The sequence below is a fragment of the Panulirus ornatus genome, chromosome 12, assembly GCF_036320965.1.
Source record: "Panulirus ornatus isolate Po-2019 chromosome 12, ASM3632096v1, whole genome shotgun sequence".
In the NCBI taxonomy this organism is placed as follows: Eukaryota; Metazoa; Arthropoda; class Malacostraca; order Decapoda; family Palinuridae; genus Panulirus; species Panulirus ornatus.
Genome location: NC_092235.1, coordinates 16,668,627 through 16,695,000, shown reverse-complemented (window position 1 = coordinate 16,695,000; position 26,374 = coordinate 16,668,627). Strand labels below are relative to the sequence as shown.

The 26,374-nt window shown below is 40.5% G+C and overlaps 1 protein-coding gene across 33 annotated transcripts in view; it reads left to right on the top strand.

Annotated features, from left to right (window-relative positions):
* tou (bromodomain adjacent to zinc finger domain 2B toutatis) overlaps positions 1-26,374 on the top strand; it is a 1,094,933-nt gene that overhangs the window by 755,755 nt on the left and 312,804 nt on the right. For all 33 annotated transcript variants that reach the window (XM_071667361.1, XM_071667356.1, XM_071667362.1 and 30 more), the window contains 2 exons: positions 15,539-15,596; positions 15,873-15,938. In XM_071667361.1, the coding sequence (XP_071523462.1) occupies positions 15,539-15,596; positions 15,873-15,938 (124 nt within the window). The remainder of the gene's footprint in view (positions 1-15,538; positions 15,597-15,872; positions 15,939-26,374) is intronic.

The following is a 26,374-nucleotide window of genomic DNA, read 5'->3' as shown; positions in this document are numbered from 1 at the left end:
TACATTGAGATGTATAGGTATGTATATGTGCTGTGTGGACGTGTATGTATATACATGTGGATGTGGATGGGTTGGGCCATTTCTTTCGTCTTTCCTTGCGCTACCTCGCTAACACAGGAGACAGCGACAAAGCAAAATGAATAAAATAATTAGATAATTTAATTGTAGATATTAGTTGACAGGCAGTCAACAACCAGGGAGGTATATTACCAGTACTACCCATCTGGTTATCAGGAGGGTTATTGACAACTGTGTAGTGAGCCTACACTTCAGTAGTTGTTAAGTTGCATTCCTCTGACCCAGGTAGCTGTCTTTTTTTCTGCCGCACCCACATGTGGACCATTGGCATTCTGTCCAGAAGCATACAATCTCTCTTTGTCATACATAACACTTGACAATGCTAAACTCGCATGGTTCATTCTTCATAACTCTAGATATTATTGTCGTAAGGGCTCTGTGCTAGCCCTACCTTTTGACAAAACAGTAGGAGCAATGGAGAGAAGTTGTAGGTAGGGACATATAGGTAGGAGCATTAGGTAGAAACTTAAGGTAGAAGTAAGTGGTAGGAACATTGGATGGAAGTGTTAGGTAGTAGAAGTCAGTAGGAACATTGGGTAGGAACCTCTACAAACACTGCACTGGACTTGCTCTCTGCCAGTGGCCAGTTAAGGGTGAGGCATTAAAGTCTAAGAAGCAGCAGTGGAAACTCTATTGCCGTAGCTATCCACCTTAAGGGAGTTCCAGAAGGGAATAGGCATTGGAGATATAGATGAATAGATAGATATACTTTAATTTCGTTATTTATAAAGCACAATTTATTGTGCTAAGCTGAGGCTGTCTGTACCATGCCCCTCTTGAATGTAGTTTACGATATCCCCTACCTGTTGCAGCACCTCTTGCAAGAACAGTGAGTAGCAGCCTGGCACACTAGATTTTAAAGGTGAAGTGCATGAATGTGGGTTACCCATAGCAAATATTTCCATAGGGAATCAAAAACTTACTCAAGTAAAGCAGACATAAACATTGACTGAGTTAACAGCATATTGCAAGGCAGCTTGTCTTGTATTTGTACGAGGCAGAAGTACAGAAACATATATTTATGAAACAATAATTCAAGGACTAACAATAACTTGACTTTGCTGTGGCATTTGGTAAAGTAAGCTGTAGAATATCATTAGATAAAACAGTAGAAGAAAATAGGAATACTAGAAATATGAATCAAGGAGTTTCTCATAAATAAACTTTTGAGTATATTGTAGTAGAAGGAGCTGTCTTGAAGATATTTTATTCGGTGTGCTACAAGGAATGCCATTATCATAAGTATAGTTCATGATAATGATATCAAGCATAGAGAAAGAGGCATTGACACAGACAATGAATAGTGTTTGGTGTAAAAGTGTGCATGGTCTCGGGTTTTGTACACACGGAAACAATTTCTTAGATCCAGCAGACAGTTAAGACTTGCCAGTAATGTTGACTTTGAGGAAGTTGAAGAAAAAGTTATTGCTGCATTATTGGAGTTACATTTGAAGGACCTGATGGTTGAGGTGAAATTCATGCAGTTAGAGGCAGGAAAAACCAAGAGGAAAGGACAAGAACATTTCACAGTCTTTACAACCCAGGAGTTAACGGAAGCGTTTGATCACTTAGGTGAGGCTATGAGCCTTATTCATGTTATGGATCCTGACTGTAAAAATGCCATCCTCTTATCAAAAGGTCTTACAGGTCATTCATTTAACTACTAAAAGATTTATAGAGAAAGAAAGAGTCTTGCCACAAAACTGAAATTGCATAAATTTTTTGAAAGACCTAAGAATCCTTTTCTGTTATCACTTGCAAAAGTTACTTCATCAGATGATTCAGTGACCAACTTGGACAACCTTAATGCCTCTCCCTCTCCTTCCCAGTAATCTTCACTCCACCACCCCCTCAAGCTTTCATCAACACTTTTTCTGGTATGTTTATAAGTATGGTCTAGATTGAGAAATGTAATTGTTGTTAGTAGTTCTTAGTCTAAGTTGTAAGAGTATGGAGGTAAGTTTGAATGGAGAAAAACTGGTGGAAGTGAAGTGTTTTAGATATCTTAGAGTGGATTGGGCAGCGGATGGAGCCATGGAAGCTGAAGTGAATCATAGGGTGGGGGAGGGGGCGAAAGTTCTGGGCGCGTTGAAGAATGTGTGGAAGTCGAGAACGTTATCTTGGAAAGCAAAAATGGGTATGTTTGAAGAAACAGTGGTTCCAACAATGATATATGGTTGCGAGGCATGGGCTATAGATAGAGTTGTGCGGAGGAGGGTGGATGTGTTGGAAATGAGATGTTTGAGGACAATATGTGGTGTGAGGTAGTTTGATCGAATAAGTAATGAAAGGGTAAGAGAGATGTGTGGTAATAAAAAGAGTGTGGTTGAGAGAGCAGAAGAGGGTGTTTTGAAATGGTTTGGTCACACGGAGAGAATAAGTGAGGAAAGATTGACAAAGAGGATATTTAAGTCAGAGGTGGAGGGAACGAGGAAAAGTGGGAGACCAAATTGGAGGTGGAAAGATGGAGTGAAAAAGATTTTGGGTGATCGGGACCTGAACATGGAGGAGAGTGAAAGGCGTGCCAGGAATAGAGTGAATTGGAACAGTGTGGTATATCAGGGTCGACGTGCTGTCAATGGATTGAACCAGGGCATGTGAAGCATCTGGGGTAAACCATGGAAAGTTCTGTGGGGCCTGGATGTGGAAATGGAGCTGTGGTTTCGGTACATTATGCATGACAGCTAGAGACTGAGTGTGAATGAATGGGGCCTTTGTTGTCTTTTCCTAGTGCTACTTCGCACACATGAGGGGGGAGGGGGATGTTATTTCATGTGTGGTGGGGTGGTGATGGGAATGAATAAGGGCAGACTATGAATTATGTACATGTGTATATATGTATATGTCTGCTTGTTTATATGCATGTATACATTGAGATGAATAGGTATGTATATGCGTGTGTGTGGACGTTTATGTATATACATGTGTATGTGTGTGGGTTCTGCCATTCTTTCGTCTGTTTCCTTGCGCTGCCTCGCAAACGCGGGAGACAACAACAAAGTATAGTAAATGAAATAAATGAAGAGTTAGATAAGGAAAAGTACTGCTGAGGAGTGTAACATCTATGTCAAGGGTTTCATTTGCTCAAATAAGAACATTTTGCATAACAGCAGGCATTTATTATTTTGGGAATAGCTGTATTGATTGCACGAAATCAGGAGAAAATGCAAAAAAAATTTAGATATGTTTACATTTATTTATTTTATTATTTTGCTTTGTCACTGTATTCCGCGTTAGCGAGGTAGCGTAAGGAAACAGAAGAAAGAATGGCCCAACCCACCCACATACACATGTATATACATACACGTCCACACACAGCACATATACATACCTATACATCTCAATCTATACACATATATACACACACAGACATATACATATATACCCATATACATAATTCATACTGTCTGCCTTAATTCATTCCCAACGCCACCCCACCACACATGGAATAACAACACCCTCCCCCCTCATGTGTGCGAGGTAGTGCTAGGAAAAGACAACAAAGGTCCCATTCTTTCACACTTAGTCTCTAGCTGTCATGTAATAATGCACCAAAACCACAGCTCCCTTTCCACATCCAGGCCCCACAGAACTTTCCATGGTTTACCCCAGACGCTTCACATGCCCTGGTTCAATCCATTAACAGCAAGTCGACCCTGGTATACCACATTGTTCCAATACACACTATTCCTTGCACGCCTTTCACCCTCCTGCATGTTCAGGCCCTAATCACTCAAAATCTTTTTCACTCCATCTTTCCACCTCCAATTTGGTCTCCCACTTCTCCTCGTTCCCTCCACCACTGACACATATATCCTCTTGGTCAATCTTTCCTCACTCATTCTCTCCATGTAACCAAACCATTTCAAAACACCCTCTTCTGCTCTCTCAACCACACTCTTTTTATATTACCACACATCTATCTTACCCTATTATTACTTACTTGATCAAACCACCTCACACCACATATTGTCCTCAAACATCTCATTTCCAGCACATCCACCCTCTTCCACACAACTCTATCCATAGCCCACGCCTTGTAACCATACAACATTGTTGGAACCACTATTCCTTCAAACATACCCATTTTTGCTTTCTGAGATAATGTTCTCGACTTCCACACATTCTTCAAGGCCCCAGAACTTTCACCCCCTTTCCCACCCTATGATTCACTTCCACTTCCATGGTTCCATCCGCTGCCAAATCCACTCGCAGATATCTAAAACACTTTACTTCCTCCAGTTTTTCTCCATTCAAACTTACCTCCCAATTTACTTGACCCTCAACCCTACGGTACCTAATAACCTTACTCTTATTCACATTTACTCTCAACTTTCTTCTTTCACACACTTTACCAAACTCAGTCACTAGCTTCTGCAGTTTCTCACATTTAATCAGCCACCAGCACTGTATCATCAGTGAACAACAACTGACTCACTTCCCAAGCTCTCTCATCCCCAACAGACTTCATACTTGCCCCTCTTTCCAAAACTCTTGCATTCACCTCCCTAACAACCCCATCCATAAACAAATTAAACAACCATGGAGACATCACACACCCCTGCCGCAAACCTACATTCACTGAGAACCAATCACTTTCCTCTCTTCCTACACGTACACATGCCTTACATCCTTGATAAAAACTTTTCACTGCTTCTAACAACTTGCCTCCCACACCATATATTCTTAATACCTTCCACAGAGCATCTCTGTCAACTCTTATCATATGCCTTCTCCAGATCCATAAATGCTACATACAAATCCATTTGCTTTTCTAAGTATTTCTCACATACATTCCTCAAAGCAAACACCTGATCCACACATCCTCTACCACTTCTGAAACCACACTGCTCTTCCCCAATCTGATGCTCTGTACATGCCTTCACCCTCTCAATCAATACCCTCCCATATAATTTCCCAGGAATACTCACCAAACTTTTTTTTTTTTTTTTTTTTTTTTTCCCGTTGTCTCCCGCGTTTGCGAGGTAGCGCAAGGAAACAGACGAAAGAAATGGCCCAACCCACCCCCATACACATGTATATACATACGTCCACACACGCAAATATACATACCTACACAGCTTTCCATGGTTTATCCCAGACGCTTCACATGCCCTGATTCAATCCACTGACAGCACGTCAACCCTGGTATACCACATCGCTCCAATTCACTCTATTCCTTGCCCTCCTTTCACCCTCCTGCATGTTCAGGCCCCGATCACACAAAATCTTTTTCATTCCATCTTTCCACCTCCAATTTGGTCTCCCTCTTCTCCTCGTTCCCTCCACCTCCGACACATATATCCTCTTGGTCAACCTTTCCTCACTCATTCTCTCCATGTGCCCAAACCATTTCAAAACACCCTCTTCTGCTCTCTCAACCACGCTCTTTTTATTTCCACACATCTCTTTCACCCTTACGTTACTTACTCGATCAAACCACCTCACACCACACATTGTCCTCAAACATCTCATTTCCAGCACATCCATCCTCCTGCGCACAACTCTATCCATAGCCCACGCCTCGCAACCATACAACAATGTCTGAACCACTATTCCTTCAAACATACCCATTTTTGCTTTCCGAGATAATGTTCTCGACTTCCACACATTCTTCAAGGCTCCCAGAATTTTCGCCCCCTCCCCCACCCTATGATCCACTTCCGCTTCCATGGTTCCATCCGCTGCCAGATCCACTCCCAGATATCTAAAACACTTTACTTCCTCCAGTTTTTCTCCATTCAAACTCACCTCCCAATTGACTTGACCCTCAACCCTACTGTACCTAATAACCTTGCTCTTATTCACATTTACTCTTAACTTTCTTCTTTCACACACTTTACCAAACTCAGTCACCAGCTTCTGCAGTTTCTCACATGAATCAGCCACCAGCGCTGTATCATCAGCGAACAACAACTGACTCACTTCCCAAGCTCTCTCATCCCCAACAGACTTCATACTTGCCCCTCTTTCCAAAACTCTTGCATTCACCTCCCTAACAACCCCATCCATAAACAAATTAAACAACCATGGAGACATCACACACCCCTGCCGCAAACCTACATTCACTGAGAACCAATCACTTTCCTCTCTTCCTACACGTACACATGCCTTACATCCTCGATAAAAACTTTTCACTGCTTCTAACAACTTGCCTCCCACACCATATATTCTTAATACCTTCCACAGAGCATCTCTATCAACTCTATCATATGCCTTCTCCAGATCCATAAATGCTACATACAAATCCATTTGCTTTTCTAAGTATTTCTCACATACATTCTTCAAAGCAAACACCTGATCCACACATCCTCTACCACTTCTGAAACCACACTGCTCTTCCCCAATCTGATGCTCTGTACATGCCTTCACCCTCTCAATCAATACCCTCCCATATAATTTACCAGGAATACTCAACAAAGTTATACCTCTGTAATTTGAGCACTCACTCTTATCCCCTTTGCCTTTGTACAATGGCACTATGCACGCATTCCGCCAATCCTCAGTCACCTCACCATGAGTCATACATACATTAAATAACCTTACCAACCAGTCAACAATACAGTCACCCCCTTTTTTAATAAATTCCACTGCAATACCATCCAAACCTGCTGCCTTGCCGGTTTTCATCTTCCGCAAAGCTTTTACTACCTCTTCTCTGTTTACCAAATCATTTTCCCTAACCCTCTCACTTTGCACACCACCTCGACCAAAACACCCTATATCTGCCACTCTATCATCAAACACATTCAACAAACCTTCAAAATACTCACTCCATCTCCTTCTCACATCACCACTACTTGTTATCACCTCCCCATTTGCGCCCTTCACTGAAGTTCCCATTTGCTCCCTTGTCTTACGCACTTTATTTACCTCCTTCCAGAACATCTTTTTATTCTCCCTAAAATTTAATGATACTCTCTCACCCCAATTCTCATTTGCCCTTTTTTTCACCTCTTGCACCTTTCTCTTGACCTCCTGTCTCTTTCTTTTATACATCTCCCACTCAATTGCATTTTTTCCCTGCAAAAATCGTCCAAATGCCTCTCTCTTCTCTTTCACTAATACTCTTACTTCTTCATCCCACCACTCACTACCCTTTCTAATCAACCCATCTCCCACTCTTCTCATTCCACAAGCATCTTTTGCACAATCCATCACTGATTCCCTAAATACATCCCATTCCTCCCCCACTCCCCTTACTTCCATTGTTCTCACCTTTTTCCATTCTGTACTCAGTCTCTCCTGGTACTTCCTCACACAAGTCTCCTTCCCAAGCTCACTTACTCTCACCACCCTCTTCACCCCAACATTCACTCTTCTTTTCTGAAAACCCATACAAATCTTCACCTTAGCCTCCACAAGATAATGATCAGACATCCCTCCAGTTGCACCTCTCAGCACACTAACATCCAACAAACTTATACCTCTGTAATTTGAGCACTCACTCTTATCCACTTTGCCTTTGTACAATGGCACTATGCAAGCATTCCACCAATCCTCAGGAACCTCACCATGAATCATACATACATTAAATAACCTTACCAACCAGTCAACAATACAGTCACCCCCTTTTTTAATAAATTCCACTGCAATACAATCCGAACTAGCTGCCTTGCCGGCTTTCATCTTCCGCAAAGCTTTTTCTACCTCTTCTCTGTTTACCAAATCATTTTCCTAACCCTCTCACTTTGCACACCACCTGGACCAAAACACCCTATATCTGCCACTCTATCATCAAACACATTCAACAAACCTTCAAAATACTCACTCCATCTTCTCACATCACCACTACTTGTTATCACCTCCCCATCATCCCCTTTCACTGAAGTTCCCATTTGTTCCCTTGTCTTACACACTTTATTAACCTACTTCCAAAACATCTTTTTATTCTCCCTAAAATTTAATGATACTCTCTCACCCCAACTCTCATTTGCCCTCTTTTTCACCTCTTGCACCTTTCTCTTGACCTCCTGCCTCTTTCTTTTATACATCTCCCACTCATTTGTATTATTTCCCTGCAAAAATTGTCCAAATGCCTCTCTCTTCTCTTTCACTAATAATCTTACTATTTCATCCTACCACTCACTACCCTTTCTAATCTGTCCACCTCCCATGCTTCTCATGCCACAAGCATCTTTTGCACAAGCCATCACTGCTTTCCTGAATACATCCCATTCCTCCCCCACTCCCCTTACGTCCTTTGTTCTCACCTTTTTCCATTCTGTACTCAGTCTCTCCTGGTACTTCCTCACACAAGTCTCCTTCCCAAGCTCACTTACTCTCACCACTCTCTTCACCCTAATGTTCTCTCTTCTTTTTTGAAAACCTCTACAAATCTTCACCTTCGCCTCCACAAGGTAATGATCAGACATCCCTCCAGTTGCACCTCTCAGCCCATTAAAATCCAAAAGTATCTCTTTTGGGCGCCTATAAATTAACATGTAATCCAATAACGCTCGCTGGCCATCTCTCCTACTTACATACGTATACTTATTTATATCTCGCTTTTTAAACCAGGTATTCCCAATCACCAGTCCTTTTTCAGCACATAAATCTACAAGCTCTTCACCATTTCCATTTACAACACTGAACACCCCATGTATACCAATGATTCCCTCAAGTGCCACATTACTCACCTTTGCATTCAAATCACCCATCACTATAACCCGGTCTCGTGCATCAAAACAACTAACACACTCATTCAGCTGCTCCCAAAACACTTGCCTCTCATGATCTTTCTTCTCATGCCCAGGTGCTTATGCATCAATAATCACCCATCTCTCTCCATCAACTTTCAGTTTTACCCATATCCATCTAGAGTTTACTTTCTTACACTCTATCACATACTCCCACCACTCCTGTCTCAGGAGTAGTGCTACTCCTTCCCTTGCTCTTGTCCTCTCACTAATCCCTGACTTTACTCCCAAGACACTCCCAAACCACTCTTCCCCTTTACCCTTGAGCTTCGTTTCACTCAGAGCCAAAACATCCAGGTTCCTTTCCTCAAACATACTACCTATATCTCTTTTTTTCTCATCTTGGTTACATCCACACACATTTAGACACCCCAATCTGAGCCTTCGAGGAGGATGAGCACTCCCTGTGTGACTCCTTCTGTTTCCCCTTTTAGAAAGTTAAAATACAATATGTTTACATATTGTATTTAAATGTTCCAGCTTATGTGAATTGAAGTACAAGATGGTTTTCAGCTCCCACTCCCACCCCTTTTTGTTGCCTTCACTGATATGCAGGGGATATATGAGCAGTATTTTTTCTTGCCTATGATCAAGGACAGTGCTGCTTGTGGTGCATTATACATGATGCCTAGGGAGTAATTACTTATTTTAGTTGCCTGTTTGTACTGTACTGGGAGACAGTTCTAACTCATGGGACCCCATTTCTTTAACATTCATTGTTATTATGCAACTTATAGTAATCATGGGAGCAAATATGAGACCAGTCTTTGTCTGATCCTAGCATTACCTCTTTAGTTTGGACATAGACTCTATTTAAGAAGTAGGGTTTGCTTAGTTTTTTCACAGAAAGGTTCCTGATATCAAACTTTGCAGGGGTTGGATGAAAATATCCAAAACCAATATTGCTTGTGTAATAAGAAAAAGTAAATTTCTTAAGCCTGTATTGTTCATGCAAATGGAATAAAAATATTTTCTGGTGGCTTAGAATCAGGTGAAGGTGTAGGCTTTATTGTAGTTATTGAAGAAGAATCTTTCTGAGCAAAACTGCAGAGAGAATTTTCCATATTTGCCACAGAGCTGTATGGTATTCAGGCTGCCCTTAAGTTAACTAAGCAAATCCTAGGAAAGAAATTTATAATCTACTCTGATTCCTAGCGTGCATTCTAAGCTATATCACACAGTACTCCATTACATTCATAGTTTAAAAAGTCCATCATTGGATTATAAAGATACTCTCAAAGCATAAGAATGTAGAATTCTGCTAGTGTTGCTATCATTGGTAATGAAATAGTAGTTGGTGATTGCTATCATTGGTAATGAAATAGTAGTTGGGAAGGTTAAAGCAGCTATATCCAGCAATCTTTATACAAGAGTTATATCACACAATGATTTTTTGTGCAGAAGAGATAATTATGTGTAAATGGTAAGCTAGCTGGGACTTGGAAGTCCAAGAGGACAACAGACTACAGAGGATAAAGAAAAGTGTTGAAGTGTGGCATTCCTCCAACATGAATCACTGTTTTGAGATTTATTAGTTGACTGAGGATTTGTCATACTTTGTTGACTCATGATCACACAAATGGGGAGGAGTCCTGCCCTAATATATGACCCCTGCAATTCCAGTATTATCTTGGAATACATGTTAACTGAGTGACAAGAATATGAGAGTATCAGAGTCAATTATGAATTAGGTTATGATAGAATACATGTTAACTGAGTGACAAGAATATGAGAGTATCAGAGTCAAGTATGAATTAGGTTATGATAGTGGAAGGAATAAAATCATTGGAAAATTTTTAGACATTGTAAATGTAAATAGGATGAAGATTTTTTTTTTTAAAGGAAGCTGAGTTGCTGTTTATGATATAGTATGAGTAGTTATACAATTTTAGATACCTTTTAAAGGGGACTAAAATGTGTAATTCTTTGTAACTGTGATTGGGCCCTGAACATGCTGGAGGGTGTATACAGGGGTCAACTTGCTGTTAAGAGCCCACACCAGGGCATGTGAAGCATCTCGGGTAAACCATGGAAAGGTCTGTGGGGTGTGGTTGTGGGTAGGGAGCTGTGGTTTTGGTGCATTACACATGACAGCTAGAGAATGGATGTGAGTGGATGCAGCTTTCTTCATTTGTTCCTGGCTCTATCTCACTAACACAGGAAACAGCAATCATTTATGGAAAAAATAGTTTAAGATTTCAAATATCTTTTTATGCTAAAGAGTGTTTAATAACATTTAGGGGATAGCTCTTTACAAATTCCTCTGAATGAATGAAGCAATGATCAGATATTTTTATCCACCTCAAGTTTTTCTTGATAGCTTTTGAAGGATGATTCTTCTGCATCCAACAATGTCCCTCCCATACCATAGATTCTCAGTACTTCTCACAGTACTTTCCAGTTTGCTTTATCATATGCATATCTAGCTTTGTGAGTACATCATACAGCTATCTTCCTTTTTTCATACATTTGTCTGTTGCTGTTTTCACAAGAAAATTTTTGTTGATAGATGATCTTCCTTTTCGAAAGTTCTCTTACTTTTTTCCTTTATCCTCCTAGCTCTTATCTTCTTCACTCCCTCAGTTACGAATTCTCTTTTATGTTTTTCCTGGTATACTCAGTAAACTGATTATTTGCACTCATCCTCATAGTCCTTTCCTTTGTGACACCTAATGACTTTTTCATGAACTTAGAAATTTTGTGTCTACATTTTTTTGCAATCCCAACCACTCTAGGGACTTCTTCCATTTTTAACTTGCCTTTATTTCATCCTTGGATATTGATTCCTGTATTGGAATTTTAACTCTCCATAGCCTTGCACGGAATTACTGACATTAGCTCTTTAAAGTTCTCCTGTTGATTTGATATATCATCTGATATAGGTGAGAGGAATCCCCCTACATCTTTTATTCTTTCATTGTTGCCACTTTCCCCCCTTTGTTTTGCTTTCTTCCAAGAATTTTTTTTTTTCCCTCAAACTTTTCATTTGCCTTCTAAGTGTTTGTTTGCCTCCCCCCCCACCCCCTGTCTTTTTTTATTTGTCTAACTTTTTTTTTTTTTTTTTTTTTTTTTTTCTCTCCTGCGTTTGCGAGGCAGCGCAAGGAAACAGACGAAAGAAATGGCCCAACCCACCCCCATACACATGCCTTGATTCAATCCACTGACAGCACGTCAACCCCGGTATACCACATCGCTCCAATTCACTCTATTCTTTGCCCTCCTTTCACCCTCCTGCATGTTCAGGCCCCGATCACACATAATCTTTTTCACTCCATCTTTCCACCTCCAATTTGGTCTCCCTCTTCTCCTCGTTCCCTCCACCTCCGACACATATATCCTCTTGGTCAATCTTTCCTCACTCATTCTCTCCATGTGACCAAACCATTTCAAAATACCCTCTTCTGCTCTCTCAACCACGCTCTTTTTATTTCCACACATCTCTCTTACCCTTACGTTACTTACTCGATCAAACCACCTCACACCACACATTGTCCTCAAACATCTCATTTCCAGCACATCCATCCTCCTGCGCACAACTCTATCCATAGTCCACGCCTCGCAACCATACAACATTGTTGGAACCACTATTCCTTCAAACATACCCATTTTTGCTTTCCGAGATAATGTTTTCGACTTCCACACATTCTTCAAGGCTCCCAGAATTTTCGCCCCCTCCCCCACCCTATGATCCACTTCCGCTTCCATGGTTCCATCCGCTGCCAGATCCACTCCCAGATATCTAAAACACTTCACTTCCTCCAGTTTTTCTCCATTCAAACTCACCTCCCAATTGAATTGACCCTCAACCCTACTGTACCTAATAACCTTGCTCTTATTCACATTTACTCTTAACTTTCTTCTTTCACACACTTTACCAAACTCAGTCACCAGCTTCTGCAGTTTCTCACATGAATCAGCCACCAGCGCTGTATCATCAGCGAACAACAACTGACTCACTTCCCAAGCTCTCTCATCCCCAACAGACTTCATACTTGCCCCTCTTTCCAAAACTCTTGCATTCACCTCCCTAACAACCCCATCCATAAACAAATTAAACAACCATGGAGACATCACACACCCCTGCCGCAAACCTACATTCACTGAGAACCAATCACTTTCCTCTCTTCCTACACGTACACATGCCTTACATCCTCGATAAAAACTTTTCACTGCTTCTAACAACTTGCCTCCCACACCATATATTCTTAATACCCTCCACAGAGCATCTCTATCAACTCTATCATATGCCTTCTCCAGATCCATAAATGCTACATACAAATCCATTTGCTTTTCTAAGTATTTCTCACATACATTCTTCAAAGCAAACACCTGATCCACACATCCTCTACCACTTCTGAAACCACACTGCTCTTCCCCAATCTGATGCTCTGTACATGCCTTCACCCTCTCAATCAATACCCTTCCATATAATTTGCCAGGAATACTCAACAAACTTATACCTCTGTAATTTGAGCACTCACTCTTATCCCCTTTGCCTTTGTACAATGGCATTAGGCACGCATTCCGCCAATCCTCAGGCACCTCACCATGAGTCATACATACATTAAATAACCTTACCAACCAGTCAACAATACAGTCACCCCCTTTTTTAATAAATTCCACTGCAATACCATCCAAACCTGCTGCCTTGCCGGCTTTCATCTTCCGCAAAGCTTTTACTACCTCTTCTCTGTTTACCAACTCATTTTCCCTAACCCTCTCACTTTGCACACCACCTCGACCAAAACACCCTATATCTGCCACTCTATCATCAAACACATTCAACAAACCTTCAAAATACTCACTCCATCTCCTTCTCACATCACCACTACTTGTTATCACCTCCCCATTTGCGCCCTTCACCGAAGTTCCCATTTGCTCCCTTGTCTTTCGCACTTTATTTACCTCCTTCCAGAACATCTTTTTATTCTCCCTAAAATTTAATGATACTCTCTCACCCCAACTCTCATTTGCCCTTTTTTTCACCTCTTGCACCTTTCCCTTGACCTCCTGTCTCTTTCTTTTATACGTCTCCCACTCAATATAATTTTTTCCCTGCAAAAATCGTCCAAATGCCTCTCTCTTCTCTTTCACTAATACTCTTACTTCTTCATCCCACCACTCACTACCCTTTCTAATCAACCCACCTCCCACTCTTCTCATGCCACAAGCATCTTTTGCGCAATCCATCACTGATTCCCTAAATACATCCCATTCCTCCCCCACTCCCCTTACTTCCATTGTTCTCACCTTTTATTCTTTCAGAGACTTCATATATGCCTCTCATATTGTACTGCTGTGTATACCCCTTCATTGTACCATATACATCCATCTCTCCTTCCTACCTTATTTTACTTTAATTTTTGATACACACCTCTGCTTCCATGATTATACTCTTCTTGAAGCATAGCATTCTCACCCTTGTGTCCTTTTTCCCTGTTCTTTCTTTGCCTTTTTCTGGTAATGGAGCCTTGTTTTCTGCTAATTCAGTCTCCACTACTCCCCTAGACTCATTTTTTTTTAGGCTTTTGCCATATAATCTGAATTCAACAAAAGTACACTGTACAATATAAATGCATTATAAGAACAAGCCAAAAGTGGAACAAAGCAGTATAAGACAGTAATCAGTGCATGATCAAACCTATACAGAGTGAATATTCATGAGAGGGAAGAGTGTGTCTTGAGTTTTTTAATTCATGCGAATCAGTAATGTTTTCCAGTAATTAGGAATAAGAAGATAACAGATACGTGACATTATATGAGTTTCTCTGTGCACTAATACTGTATGAGTTCCAGCAACATTATCCTGTATTGCTATGCACCCCAATTTTGAAAAATCAGTCACCATAAAAGATGCATTCCTGTATGCTCTCGATGTGCTCCGTAGATATGGGAATGGAGTTGATGAGGATATCTAGAAAGATCCAGTGACATTTTTGTATAGTTATTTGATATTTTACACACATAATATGTGAACTGGTGTGATCCGTAGTTTCTAATACAAATATTAGTTTTTATTTTTTCAAGGATTCTACTGTATTACATTTGCTTTAGAGTGCTCATTTTGGCTTTTAGATCCAAATATAAGCCAAAGAAGAACTTTGTATTTTCTCCACAGCTTGATTATCTCAATTTTTTTTTGTGGTTCTTTTCTATCATCATGGTTTGTATTCTGTATGATTGGGAAGTAAATTGATAACATTCTGAAAATCCAAGTTCATATTTTGTCTTTCATGAAAAGAAAAATGAACGGGAAGGGATTTGAAAACCACAATTGATTTATTAGTCAGTTTTTCTTAATGATAAAACTTTTTTTTCCAATTGCTGTGCATACATTTCATTCAGCTCATGCTATCACAGAGGGGGGTTTTGATATGAAAAGACTTCTTTTAGTGTCTCTCTGTGTATAAGAATAAAGAATATGTATGAGAAAAAAGAATCAGGACATGCTTGTTTTGTATTCTAGTCTGAACTCATGGTGGTTTAGTTTGATGTAAAGGTGGGGGGAGTGTAAACATTTATGTGATTAGCAGAAAGTGGTACTAGTTGCAAGGTTGTGGGCTTGAATTTTTGTGATTGGTTAATGCTTTTTGATGATCCTTTTATGGCTATGGTTCTTACATGTAATTTCTTTTAGATTTTTGTAGTTCTTAACCTGAATTTGTTGAAACGGTCAGATTTTCCTGTGTGCTTATTTTTTTTTTCTTATTAATTACTCGCATATGTCTGAATGTGATCTGACAGGAAACACCTTTTTCCAGATTACAAAGAGAGCAAGAGCGTGTTAAAAAACAGGAGGAACTGCGAAGAGAAAAGGAGGTATGTACCCTATTTCTGTAAGTGGATGTGTTTGTCAAAAGTGTTTAAACTTTTCAATGTAATACTGTGATAGGGATGTTTATTATTTATCGGCTTGATATAAAACTTGTAAGTTGAGCAGAGATGAAATTTAGGTGTGAGCTTGTTATATGTAACTGTAGGAGGTCATATGCTTTTGATGAGATATTGAGAATATTCAGTAATGGTTTTACAGAATGATGATAAATCTTTTTAAGTTGATTATAATCATGGGTTATACACAATCCTTTTCCTCAGGACCTTCGAAAACAGAGAGAGGAGGAGAATCGGCAAAGGTTATATGAACAGCTCAGAAAAGCCCAGGTTAGTGATTTTCGAGTTTTAGACCTAAAGAAATATTGTTGACTGCATTACTTTGATGATAATTAGTACAAAGATGAGGAAGAATGCTCATTTATATTATTGGTGTGATTGCAGTAGGCATAGCAAGAAATAGAGCAAGATGGAAAAACACTAGAGGAGTGTCTGTGCTCTACCTGTGTAATGTACATAAGTAGGAAAGAGACTGTGATATAGTATTTTTTGCTAGAAATGTAAGGATTTTGTTCCTTTGCTGTATTGCTAAATCAGGGAAGATGGGTGCATTTGAAAAATTAAGTTCATTAGTAAGTGAAGTACATACATTATACATGCTACCTCACTCATACAGGAAATGGTGACTATGTAAGAAAAGATATAATGAATAACATTAATGCTCATGGTTTGATAGTAAGTGATGAGTAATTACAGTAATGCACATAAGTTGACATACCACAAGGACCCATTAACATAAAACTGAACTGTTCTCTTGCATAGCTATGCACTTCTTCACAAACTGTTTATAATGTTCACAAAAATAGGTGTAGGACTTTTCATATATCTGTCATAAAAAGTGACTAAAAGAGGAGGGAGCGGGGGTTGTAGATCCTCCCCTCCCATTTTTGATTTCCAAAAGAAGGAACAGAGAACCGCTACCTCGCCAATGCGGGAAATGGCAAATTTGTATAATAAAAAAAAATTTATAAATCTTTAGATTTATTGAATTTTGCTTCACCCAGATAAAGAGCTTATGTTTTGTTCCAGAAAGAGTAACTATTGAATCTTTTTATATCATCTTGAGTAACTCTTAGTGGAATGAGTTGCTCTTAAAAGCCTTATTCATTAAATAAAGTCTCCCATTCATTACAAGAAGACATGGGATTTTGATAGTTACTGTTGTTCTTCTTTGTACTTTCCTAGTCTAATGTTTTGGGGGATCATAGCCATTTTATTTGTTATTATTATTATTATTATTATTATTTATTATTTATTTTATTTTGCTTTGTTGCCGTCTCCCGCATTTGCGAGGTAGCGCAAGGAAATAGACGAAAGAAATGGCCCAACCCACCCCCATACACATGTATATACATACACGTCCACACACGCAAATATACATACCTATACATCTCAATGTACACATATTTATACACACACAGACACATACATATATACCCATGCACACAATTCACACTGCCTTTATTCATTCCCATCGCCACCTCGCCACAAATGGAATACCATCCCCCTCCCCCCCTCATGTGTGCGAGGTAGTGCTAGGAAAAGACAACAAACGCCCCATTCGTTCACACTCAGTCTCTAGCTGTCATGCAATAATGCCCGAAACCACAGGTCCCTTTCCACATCCAGGCCCCACACAACTTTCCATGGTTTACCCCAGACGCTTCACATGCCCTGATTCAATCCACTGACAGTACGTCAACCCTGGTATACCACATCGATCCAATTCACTCTATTCCTTGCCCGCCTTTCACCCTCCTGCATGTTCAGGCCCCGATCACTCAAAATCTTTTTCACTCCATCTTTCCACCTCCAATTTGGTCTCCCATTTAATGTATGTATGATTCATGGTGAGGTGCCTGAGGATTGGCGGAATGCTTGCATAGTGCCATTGTACAAAGGCAAAGGGGGTAAGAGTGAGTGCTCAAATTACAGAGGTATAAGTTTGTTGAGTATTCCTGGTAAATTATATGGGAGGGTATTGATTAAGAGGGTGAAGGCATGTACAGAGCATCAGATTGGGGAAGAGCAGTGTGGTTTCAGAAGTGGTAGAGGATGTGTGGATCAGGTGTTTGCTTTGAAGAATGTATGTGAGAAATACTTAGAAAAACAAATGGATTTGTGTGTAGCATTTATGGATCTGGAGAAGGCATATGATAGTGTTGATAGAGATGCTCTGTGGAAGGTTTTAAGAATATATGGTGTGGGAGGCAAGTTGTTAGATGCAGTGAAAAGTTTTTATCGAGGATGTAAGTCATGTGTACGTGTAGGAAGAGAGGAAAGTGATTGGTTCTCAGTGAATGTAGGTTTGGGTCAGGGGTGTGTGATGTCTCCATGGTTGTTTGATTTGTATATGGATGGGGTTGTTAGGGAGGTGAATGCAAGAGTTTTGGAAAGAGGGGCAAGTATGCAGTCTGTTGGGGATGAGAGAGCTTGGGAAGTGAGTCAGTTGTTGTTCGCTGATGATACAGTGCTGGTGGCTGATTCATGTAAGAAACTGCAGAAGCTGGTGACTGAGTTTGGTAAAGTGTGTGAAAGAGGAAAGTTAAGAGTAAATGTGAATAAGAGCAAGGTTATTAGGTACAGTAGGGTTGAGGGTCAAGTCAATTGGGAGGTAAGTTTGAATGGAGAAAAACTGGAGGAAGTAAAGTGTTTTAGATATCTTGGAGTGGATCTGGCAGCGGATGGAACCATGGAAGCGGAAGTGAATCATAGGGTGGGGAAGGGGGCGAAAATTCTGGGAGCCTTGAAGAATGTTTGGAAGTTGAGAACATTATCTCGGAAAGCAAAAATGGGTATGTTTGAAGGAATAGTGGTTCCAACAATGTTGTATGTTTGCGAGGCGTGGGCTATGGATAGAGTTGTGTGCAGGAGGGTGGATGTGCTGGAAATGAGATGTTTGAGGACAATATGTGGTGTGAGGTGGTTTGATCAAGTAAGTAATGTATGGGTGAGAGAGATGTGTGGAAATAAAAAGAGTGTGGTTGAGAGAGCAGAAGAGGGTGTTTTGAAATGGTTTGGTCACATGGAGAGAATGAGTGGGGAAAGATTGACCGAGAGGATATATGTGTCGGAGATGGAGGGAACGAGGAGAAGTGGGAGACCAAATTGGAGGTGGAAAGATGGAGTGAAAAAGATTTTGTGTGATCGGGGCCTGAACATGCAGGAGGGTGAAAGGCGTGCAAGGAATAGAGTGAATTGGAACGATGTGGTATACCGGGGTCGACGTGCTGTCAATGGATTGAACCAGGGCATGTGAAGCGTCTGGGGTAAACCATGGAAAGTGTGTGGGGCCTGGATGTGGAAAGGGAGCTGTGGTTTCGGTGCATTATTACATGACAGCTAGAGACTGAGTGTGAACGAATGGGGCCTTTGGTGTCTTTCCTAGCGCTACCTCGCACACATTTGGGGCAAGGGGATTGTTATTCCATGTGTGGTGAGGTGGCGATGTGGACAAATAAAGGCAGACTGTATGAATTATGTACATGTGTATATATGTATATGTCTGTGTGTGTTTATATATGTGTACATTGAGATGTATAGGTATGTATATTTGCGTGTGTGGACGTGTATGTATATACGTGTATGTGGGCAGGTTGGGCCATTCTTTCGTCTGTTTCCTTGCGCTACCTCGCTAACGCGGAAGACAGCGACAAAGCAAAATAAATGAATTATAAAATTATTATTATTATTATTATTATTATTATTATTATTATTATTATTATTATTATATTATTATTATTATTATTATTATTGTTATACTTGATTGTCATTTCCCGTATCAATGAGGTATTGCCAGCAAACAGACAAAGAATGGTCCATCCACTCATTTATTTTATTTATTTTATTTATTTTGCTTTGTCGCTGTCTCCCGCGTTAGCGAGGTAGCGCAAGGAAACAGACGAAAGAATGGCCCAACCCGCCCACATACACATGTATATACATACATGTCCACACACGCACAATATACATACCTATACATCTCAATGTACACATATATATACACACACAGACATATACATATATACACATGTACATAATTCATACTGTCTGCCTTTATTTGTTCCCATCGCCACCTCGCCATACATGGAATAACAACCCCCTCCCCCCTCATGTGTGTGAGGTAGCGCTAGGAAAGACACCAAAGGCCCCATTTGTTCACACTCAGTCTCTAGCTGTCATGTAATAATGCACCGAAACCACAGCTCCCTTTCCACATCCAGGCCCCACACACTTTCCATGGTTTACCCCAGACGCTTCACATACCCTGGTTCAATCCACTGACAGCACGTCTACCCCGGTATACCACATCATTCCAATTCACTCTATTCCTTGCACGCCTTTCACCCTCCTGCATGATCAGGCCCCGATCACTCAAAATCTTTTTCACTCCATCTTTCCACCTCCAATTTGGTCTCCCACTTCTCCTCGTTCCCTCCACCTCTGACACATATATCCTCTCGGTCAATCTTTCCCCACTCATTCTCTCCATGTGACCAAACCATTTCAAAACACCCTCTTCTGCTCTCTCAACCACACTCTTTTTATTTCCACACATCTCTCTCACCCATACATTACTTACTCAATCAAACCACCTCACACCACATATTGTCCTCAAACATCTCATTTCCAGCACATCCACCCTCCTGCGCACAACTCTATCAATAGCCCACGCCTCGCAACCATACAACATTGTTGGAACCACTATTCCTTCAAACATACCCATTTTTGCTTTCCGAGATAATGTTCTCGACTTCCAAACATTTTTCAAGGCTCCCAGAATTTTCGCCCCCTCCCCCACCCTATGATTCACTTCCGCTACCATGGTTCCATCCGCTGCCAAATCCACTCCCAGATATCTAAAACACTTTACTTCCTCCTGTTTTTCTCCATTCAAACTTACCTCCCAATTGACTTGACCCTCAACCCTACTGTACCTAATAACCTGGCTCTTATTCACATTTACTCTTAACTTTCTTCTTTCACACACTTTACCAAACTCAGTCACCAGCTTCTGCAGTTTCTTACATGAATCAGCCACCAGCGCTGTATCATCAGCGAACAACAACTGACTCACTTCCCAAGCTCTCTCATCCAGAACAGACTGCATACTTGCCCCTCTTTCCAAAACTCTTGCATTCACCTCCCTCACAACCCCATCCATAAACAAATTAAACAACCATGGAGACATCACACACCCCTTACCCAAACCTACATTCACTGAGAACCAATCATTTTCCTCTCTTCCTACACGTACACATGCCTTACATCCTCGATAAAAACTTTTCACTGCTTCTAACAACTTGCCTCCCACACCATATATTCTTAAAACCTTCCACAGAGTATCTCTATCAACTCTATCATATGCCTTCTCCTGATCCATAAATGCTACATACAAATCCATTTGTTTTTCTAAGTATTTCTCACATACATTCTTCAAAGCAAACACCTGATCCACACATCCTCTACCACTTCTGAAACCACACTGCTCTTCCCCAATCTGATGCTCTGTACCTGCCTTCACCCTCTCAATCAATACCCTCCCATATAATTTACCAGGAATACTCAACACTCATATATACACATATATTAAGAAATACCCATACATGCACATATACATACTTATACGTATCAACTTATATACATACACATACACATATATAGACATATACTCATGTACAAATTCATACTTGCTTGCCTTCATCTATTCCTGGCTCTACTCCTTCCTACAGGAAACAGTATCGCTACCCCCTGCTTCAGCGAGGTAGTGCCAGGAAAACAGACAAAAAAGGCCACATTGAGTTACACTCAGTCTCTTATCTGTCATGCATAATGCACCGAAATCACAGCTCCCTCTCCACCTCCAGGCCCCACTGACCTTTCCATGGTTTACCCCAGATGTTTCACATGCCCTAGTTCAGTCCATTGACAGCACATTGACCAAGTTATACCATATCATTCCAATTCATTCTATTATGCTTGCATACCTCTCACTCTGCTGTACGTTCAGGCCCTGATCGCTCAATATCTTTTTCACTTCATCCTTCCACCTTCTATTTGGTCTCCCACTTCTTGTCCCCTCCACCTCTTGACACGTATATCCTCTTTGTCAATCTCTCTTCACTCATTCTCTCCATATGTCCAAACTATTTCAATACATCCTCTTCTGCTCTCTCAACCACACTCTTTTTATTTCCACTCATCTCTCTTCCCCTTTCATTACTTAATCAAACCACTTCACACCACATGTTGTCCTCAAACATTTCATTTCCAACTCATTCACCCTCCTCCATACAACCCTGTCTGTAGCCCAAGCTTTGCTACAGTATAATATTGTTGGAAATGCTATTCCTTCAAACATACCCATTTTTGCTCTCCGAAGTAATGTTCTCTCCTTCCACATTCTTCATCACTCCCAAAACCTTCGACTCCTCCCCTAATGTGTGACTCCCTTCCACTACCATGGTTCCATTCGATGCTAAGTCCAATCCCAGATATCTAAAACACTTCACTTCCTCCACTTTTTCCCCACTTAAACTTATATTCTAATTAACTTGTTCCTTAACATATGTGTGTTGATATAGCCAGGCAGAATATTTTCTTGGAGTCCATGAGGTTGAAAGCTTTGGCACATTCTCTTTTTTTTATTTTCTTATGTACTTTTTCTATTTACCATACGATTTTTAGAGCAAATAGAAACTGCACAAGAAAATGGGTTAAGGAGAATATGCCATAGCTCTCAACCTTGTATGCCTCCAAGAAAATATATATATTCATGGCATTAATGGGCTGGCCTTAGTTAGGGTCTCAGCTGCCTTTGCTGTCTCAGGTAACATAAAGAAAAAAAGATATCCTAAGGCCAAAACCAGAGTATGCTGTTTCTTAGGTTTGGTTACCCAATCTAAAAAGCACTAAGAGCTAATAGAGAAGAAATGAGTTATAGGGAGACCGTAGGCTGTGAATTTACCCACCGTGGAAGAGAGGAGGGTGAGGGGTGAACTGATCACAGCCTTTGAGTTTTTAAAAGAGACCACTGGTGTTGACTGAACAATTTATCCATATGTATAGGGATAGAGCAACCAGAGGACATAACATGAAATTGATTAAGAAACTTGTTTATATTTATTTTATATTATTTATTATACTTTGTCTCTGTCTCCCGCATTAGCGAGGTAGTGCAAGGAAACAGACGAAGGAATGGCCCAACCCACCCACATACACATGTATATTCAAACACGTACATATACATACTTATACATTTCAACATATATACATGCACAGACATGTACATATATACACATTCCTATGAGTCCACGGGGAAAATGAAACATGGTAAGTTCCCAGGTGCACTCCCGCGTAATAATCACATCACCTAGGGAGACACAAGAGAGAAATACAAGAAACTTGTTATAAATGATATAAAGAAATACCTTTATCATATAAGAATGATGGATGAATGGAACAGAATGACTTAGGACATGTTTAATGCAAATAGCATATATAGATTTAAGAGGTTGTATTATAGTGGATATGGCAGCCAATGGAACCATGGAAATACAACCAGAAAGTATTTATATGTTAGAAAATGTAAATTATGAAACATGAACTAAAGAATCTTAAATAAAAGGTAAAACGAAACATCAGAATCATATAATAAAGCTGGTTAATAGAGAATGAGGTACTCATGATAGAAATTGAGTAGGATAAAGGAATGCTGTACAGGTATACGATTTCTATGGGCCATGCTGACTTGCGTCCAACTTATGTCCATTTCTAGATCTGAACAGTCGGTCAGAACAGAACACATACATATGTTGGGAAGGGGGTGTAATGACATGTGAAATGCTGATTAGAGGAAAAAGAAAGGGCATTGTTTTTTTTTTACTTTGAAAAAGCATTTAACAAAATAGTCATAGAGTACTACTAAAGAAAATAGCAAAGCATAATATTAGATGATGATTAGCAAAAATTTATCAATAAATTTCTGACAAACAGAAAATTCAAAGTATTTCTTGCTTCCAGCCCTAGGAGTCCCCATCCTCATGAGGCTTCTGCAGCTCCCAAAAAGCTGGCCACATGCATTAGTTGGGACCACAGGTCATAAATTGTTATGTTATATGTATGTCTATATGCAAAGAGTGCAGGGCAGTTGAATAGTAAGTGCCTGGTGTCCCTTTTTGATTGCTTTTTTTGTGGGTTTAATGTGTCTTGGGATATGTTGAAACAATGTTTGTAGTATTTTTGTGATGAATGATGTTGAGAGCGTAAGTGAGAGAGTGTGACCTGAGTTTGTCTTGGGAGTGTGGTTTTGATGGGTTTATATATGGCTGGTTGGAGTTTAAGACTGAATTGGGGGTTAGTGTATAGAGTGGTTTGGATGGGAGGGGTTCAGTGCTGTTGCATATAATTCAGTGCTAAGCATGTTGAGATGAGACTATATTAGGAGGATTTTTGTTGCATTGTGAAGATGTTGCTAGGCAGTGAGTGATTGTTCTGAGTGCTCCATTTTGTTTGGTGTGCAGCTTTTGTTATATTTGCTTTTGAGAGGGTGAAAGACCGGGGAGGTGTGGTTTCAGAAGTGGTAGAGGATGTGTGGATCAGGTGTTTGCTTTGAAGAATGTATGTGAGAAATACTTAGAAAAGCAAATGGATTTGTATGTAGCATTTATGGATCTGGAGAAGGCATATGATAGAGTTGATAGAGATGCTCTGTGGAAGGTATTAAGAATATATGGTGTGGGAGGCAAGTTGTTAGAAGCAGTGAAAAGTTTTTATCGAGGATGTAAGGCATGTGTACGTGTAGGAAGAGAGGAAAGTGATTGGTTCTCAGTGAATGTAGGTTTGCGGCAGGGGTGTGTGATGTCTCCATGGTTGTTTGATTTGTTTATGGATGGGGTTGTTTAGGGAGGTGAATGCAAGAGTTTTGAAAAGAGGGGCAAGTATGAAGTCTGTTGTGGATGAGAGAGCTTGGGAAGTGAGTCAGTTGTTGTTCGCTGATGATACAGCGCTGGTGGCTGATTCATGTGAGAAACTGCAGAAGCTGGTGCCTGAGTTTGGTAAAGTGTGTGAAAGAAGAAAGTTAAGAGTAAATGTGAATAAGAGGAAGGTTATTAGGTACAGTAGGGTTGAGGGTCAAGTCAATTGGGAGGTAAGTTTGAATGGAGAAAAACTGGAGGAAGTAAAGTGTTTTAGATATCTGGGAGTGGATTTGGCAGCTGATGGAACCATGGAAGCGGAAGTGGATCATAGGGTGGGGGAGGGGGTGAAAATTCTGGGAGCCTTGAAGAATGTATGGAAGTCGAGAACATTATCTTGGAAAGCAAAAATGGGTATGTTTGAAGGAATAGTGGTTCCAACAATGTTGTATGGTTGCGAGGCGTGGGCTGTGGATAGAGTTGTGCGCAGGAGGATGGATGTGCTGGAAATGAGATGTTTGAGGACAATGTGTGGTGTGAGGTGGTTTGATCGAGTAAGTAACGTAAGGGTGAGAGAGATGTGTGGAAATAAAAAGAGTGTGGTTGAGAGAGCAGAAGAGGGTGTTTTGAAATGGTTTGGGCACATGGAGAGAATGAGTGAGGAAAGATTGACCAAGAGGATATATGTGTTGGAGGTGGAGGGAACGAGGAGAAGTGGGAGATCAAATTGGAGGTGGAAAGATGGAGTGAAAAAGATTTTGTGTGATTGGGGCCTGAAGATGCAGGAGGGTGAAAGGAGGGCAAGGAATAGAGTGAATTGGATCGATGTGGTATACCGGGGTTGACGTGCTGTCAGTGGATTGAATCAGGGCATGTGAAGCATCTGGGGTAAACCATGGAAAGTTGTGTGGGGCCTGGATGTGGAAAGGGACCTGTGGTTTCGGGCATTATTGCGTGGCAGCTAGAGACTGAGTGTGAACGAATGGGGCCTTTGTTGTCTTTTCCTAGTGCTACCTCACACACATGAGGGGGGAGGGGGAAGGTATTCCATGTGTGGCGAGGTGGCGATGGGAGTGAATGGGGGCAGGCAGTGTGAATTGTGTGCATGGGTATATATGTATGTGTCTGTGTATGTATATATATGTGTACATTGAGATGTATAGGTATGTATATTTGCGTGTGTGGACGTGTGTGTGTATACATTGTGTATGAGGGTGGCTTGGGCCATTTCTTTCGTCTGTTTCCTTGCGCTACCTCGCAAATGCGGGAGACAGCGACAAAGCAAAATATATAATATAAATAGATGAATTGTTTGTATAGGATACTGAAGGATTCTTTTTCTTGTCCAAATCTATTGTCTTTTTGTGTTCTGTTGATGTTATTAGTGCGGAAAGTGAATGTTGTGTGTTGTGTGATACCTTTAATTGGTTCATGCTTTGTTTAGTTTGAGAGAATCTGCTCAGGGTGACTGGAGGATGTGAGCTGAATTTCTGTCTGTCTGGGTTAGGTTAGGGGAATGATTGAATACTTCATTGGAGATATAGACATTCTCTTCTGTGTGAGCTATTGTTTCAATTGTTTGATGTAGTGCAGCATATTTGATGTTGCTATCATTCTTCATAACTAGATTTTCCCGCATTGAGCAGTATGTGCTAGCCCCACCTTTTGGTAAAATGGTAGGAGCAGTAGATAGAGTTAGTATGTAGGATGATTTAGGCTGGAGCATTAGGTAGTAACATTAAGTAGAAGTGGTAAGTCAGAGCTTTAGCTAGAAGTAGTCATTAGGAATGT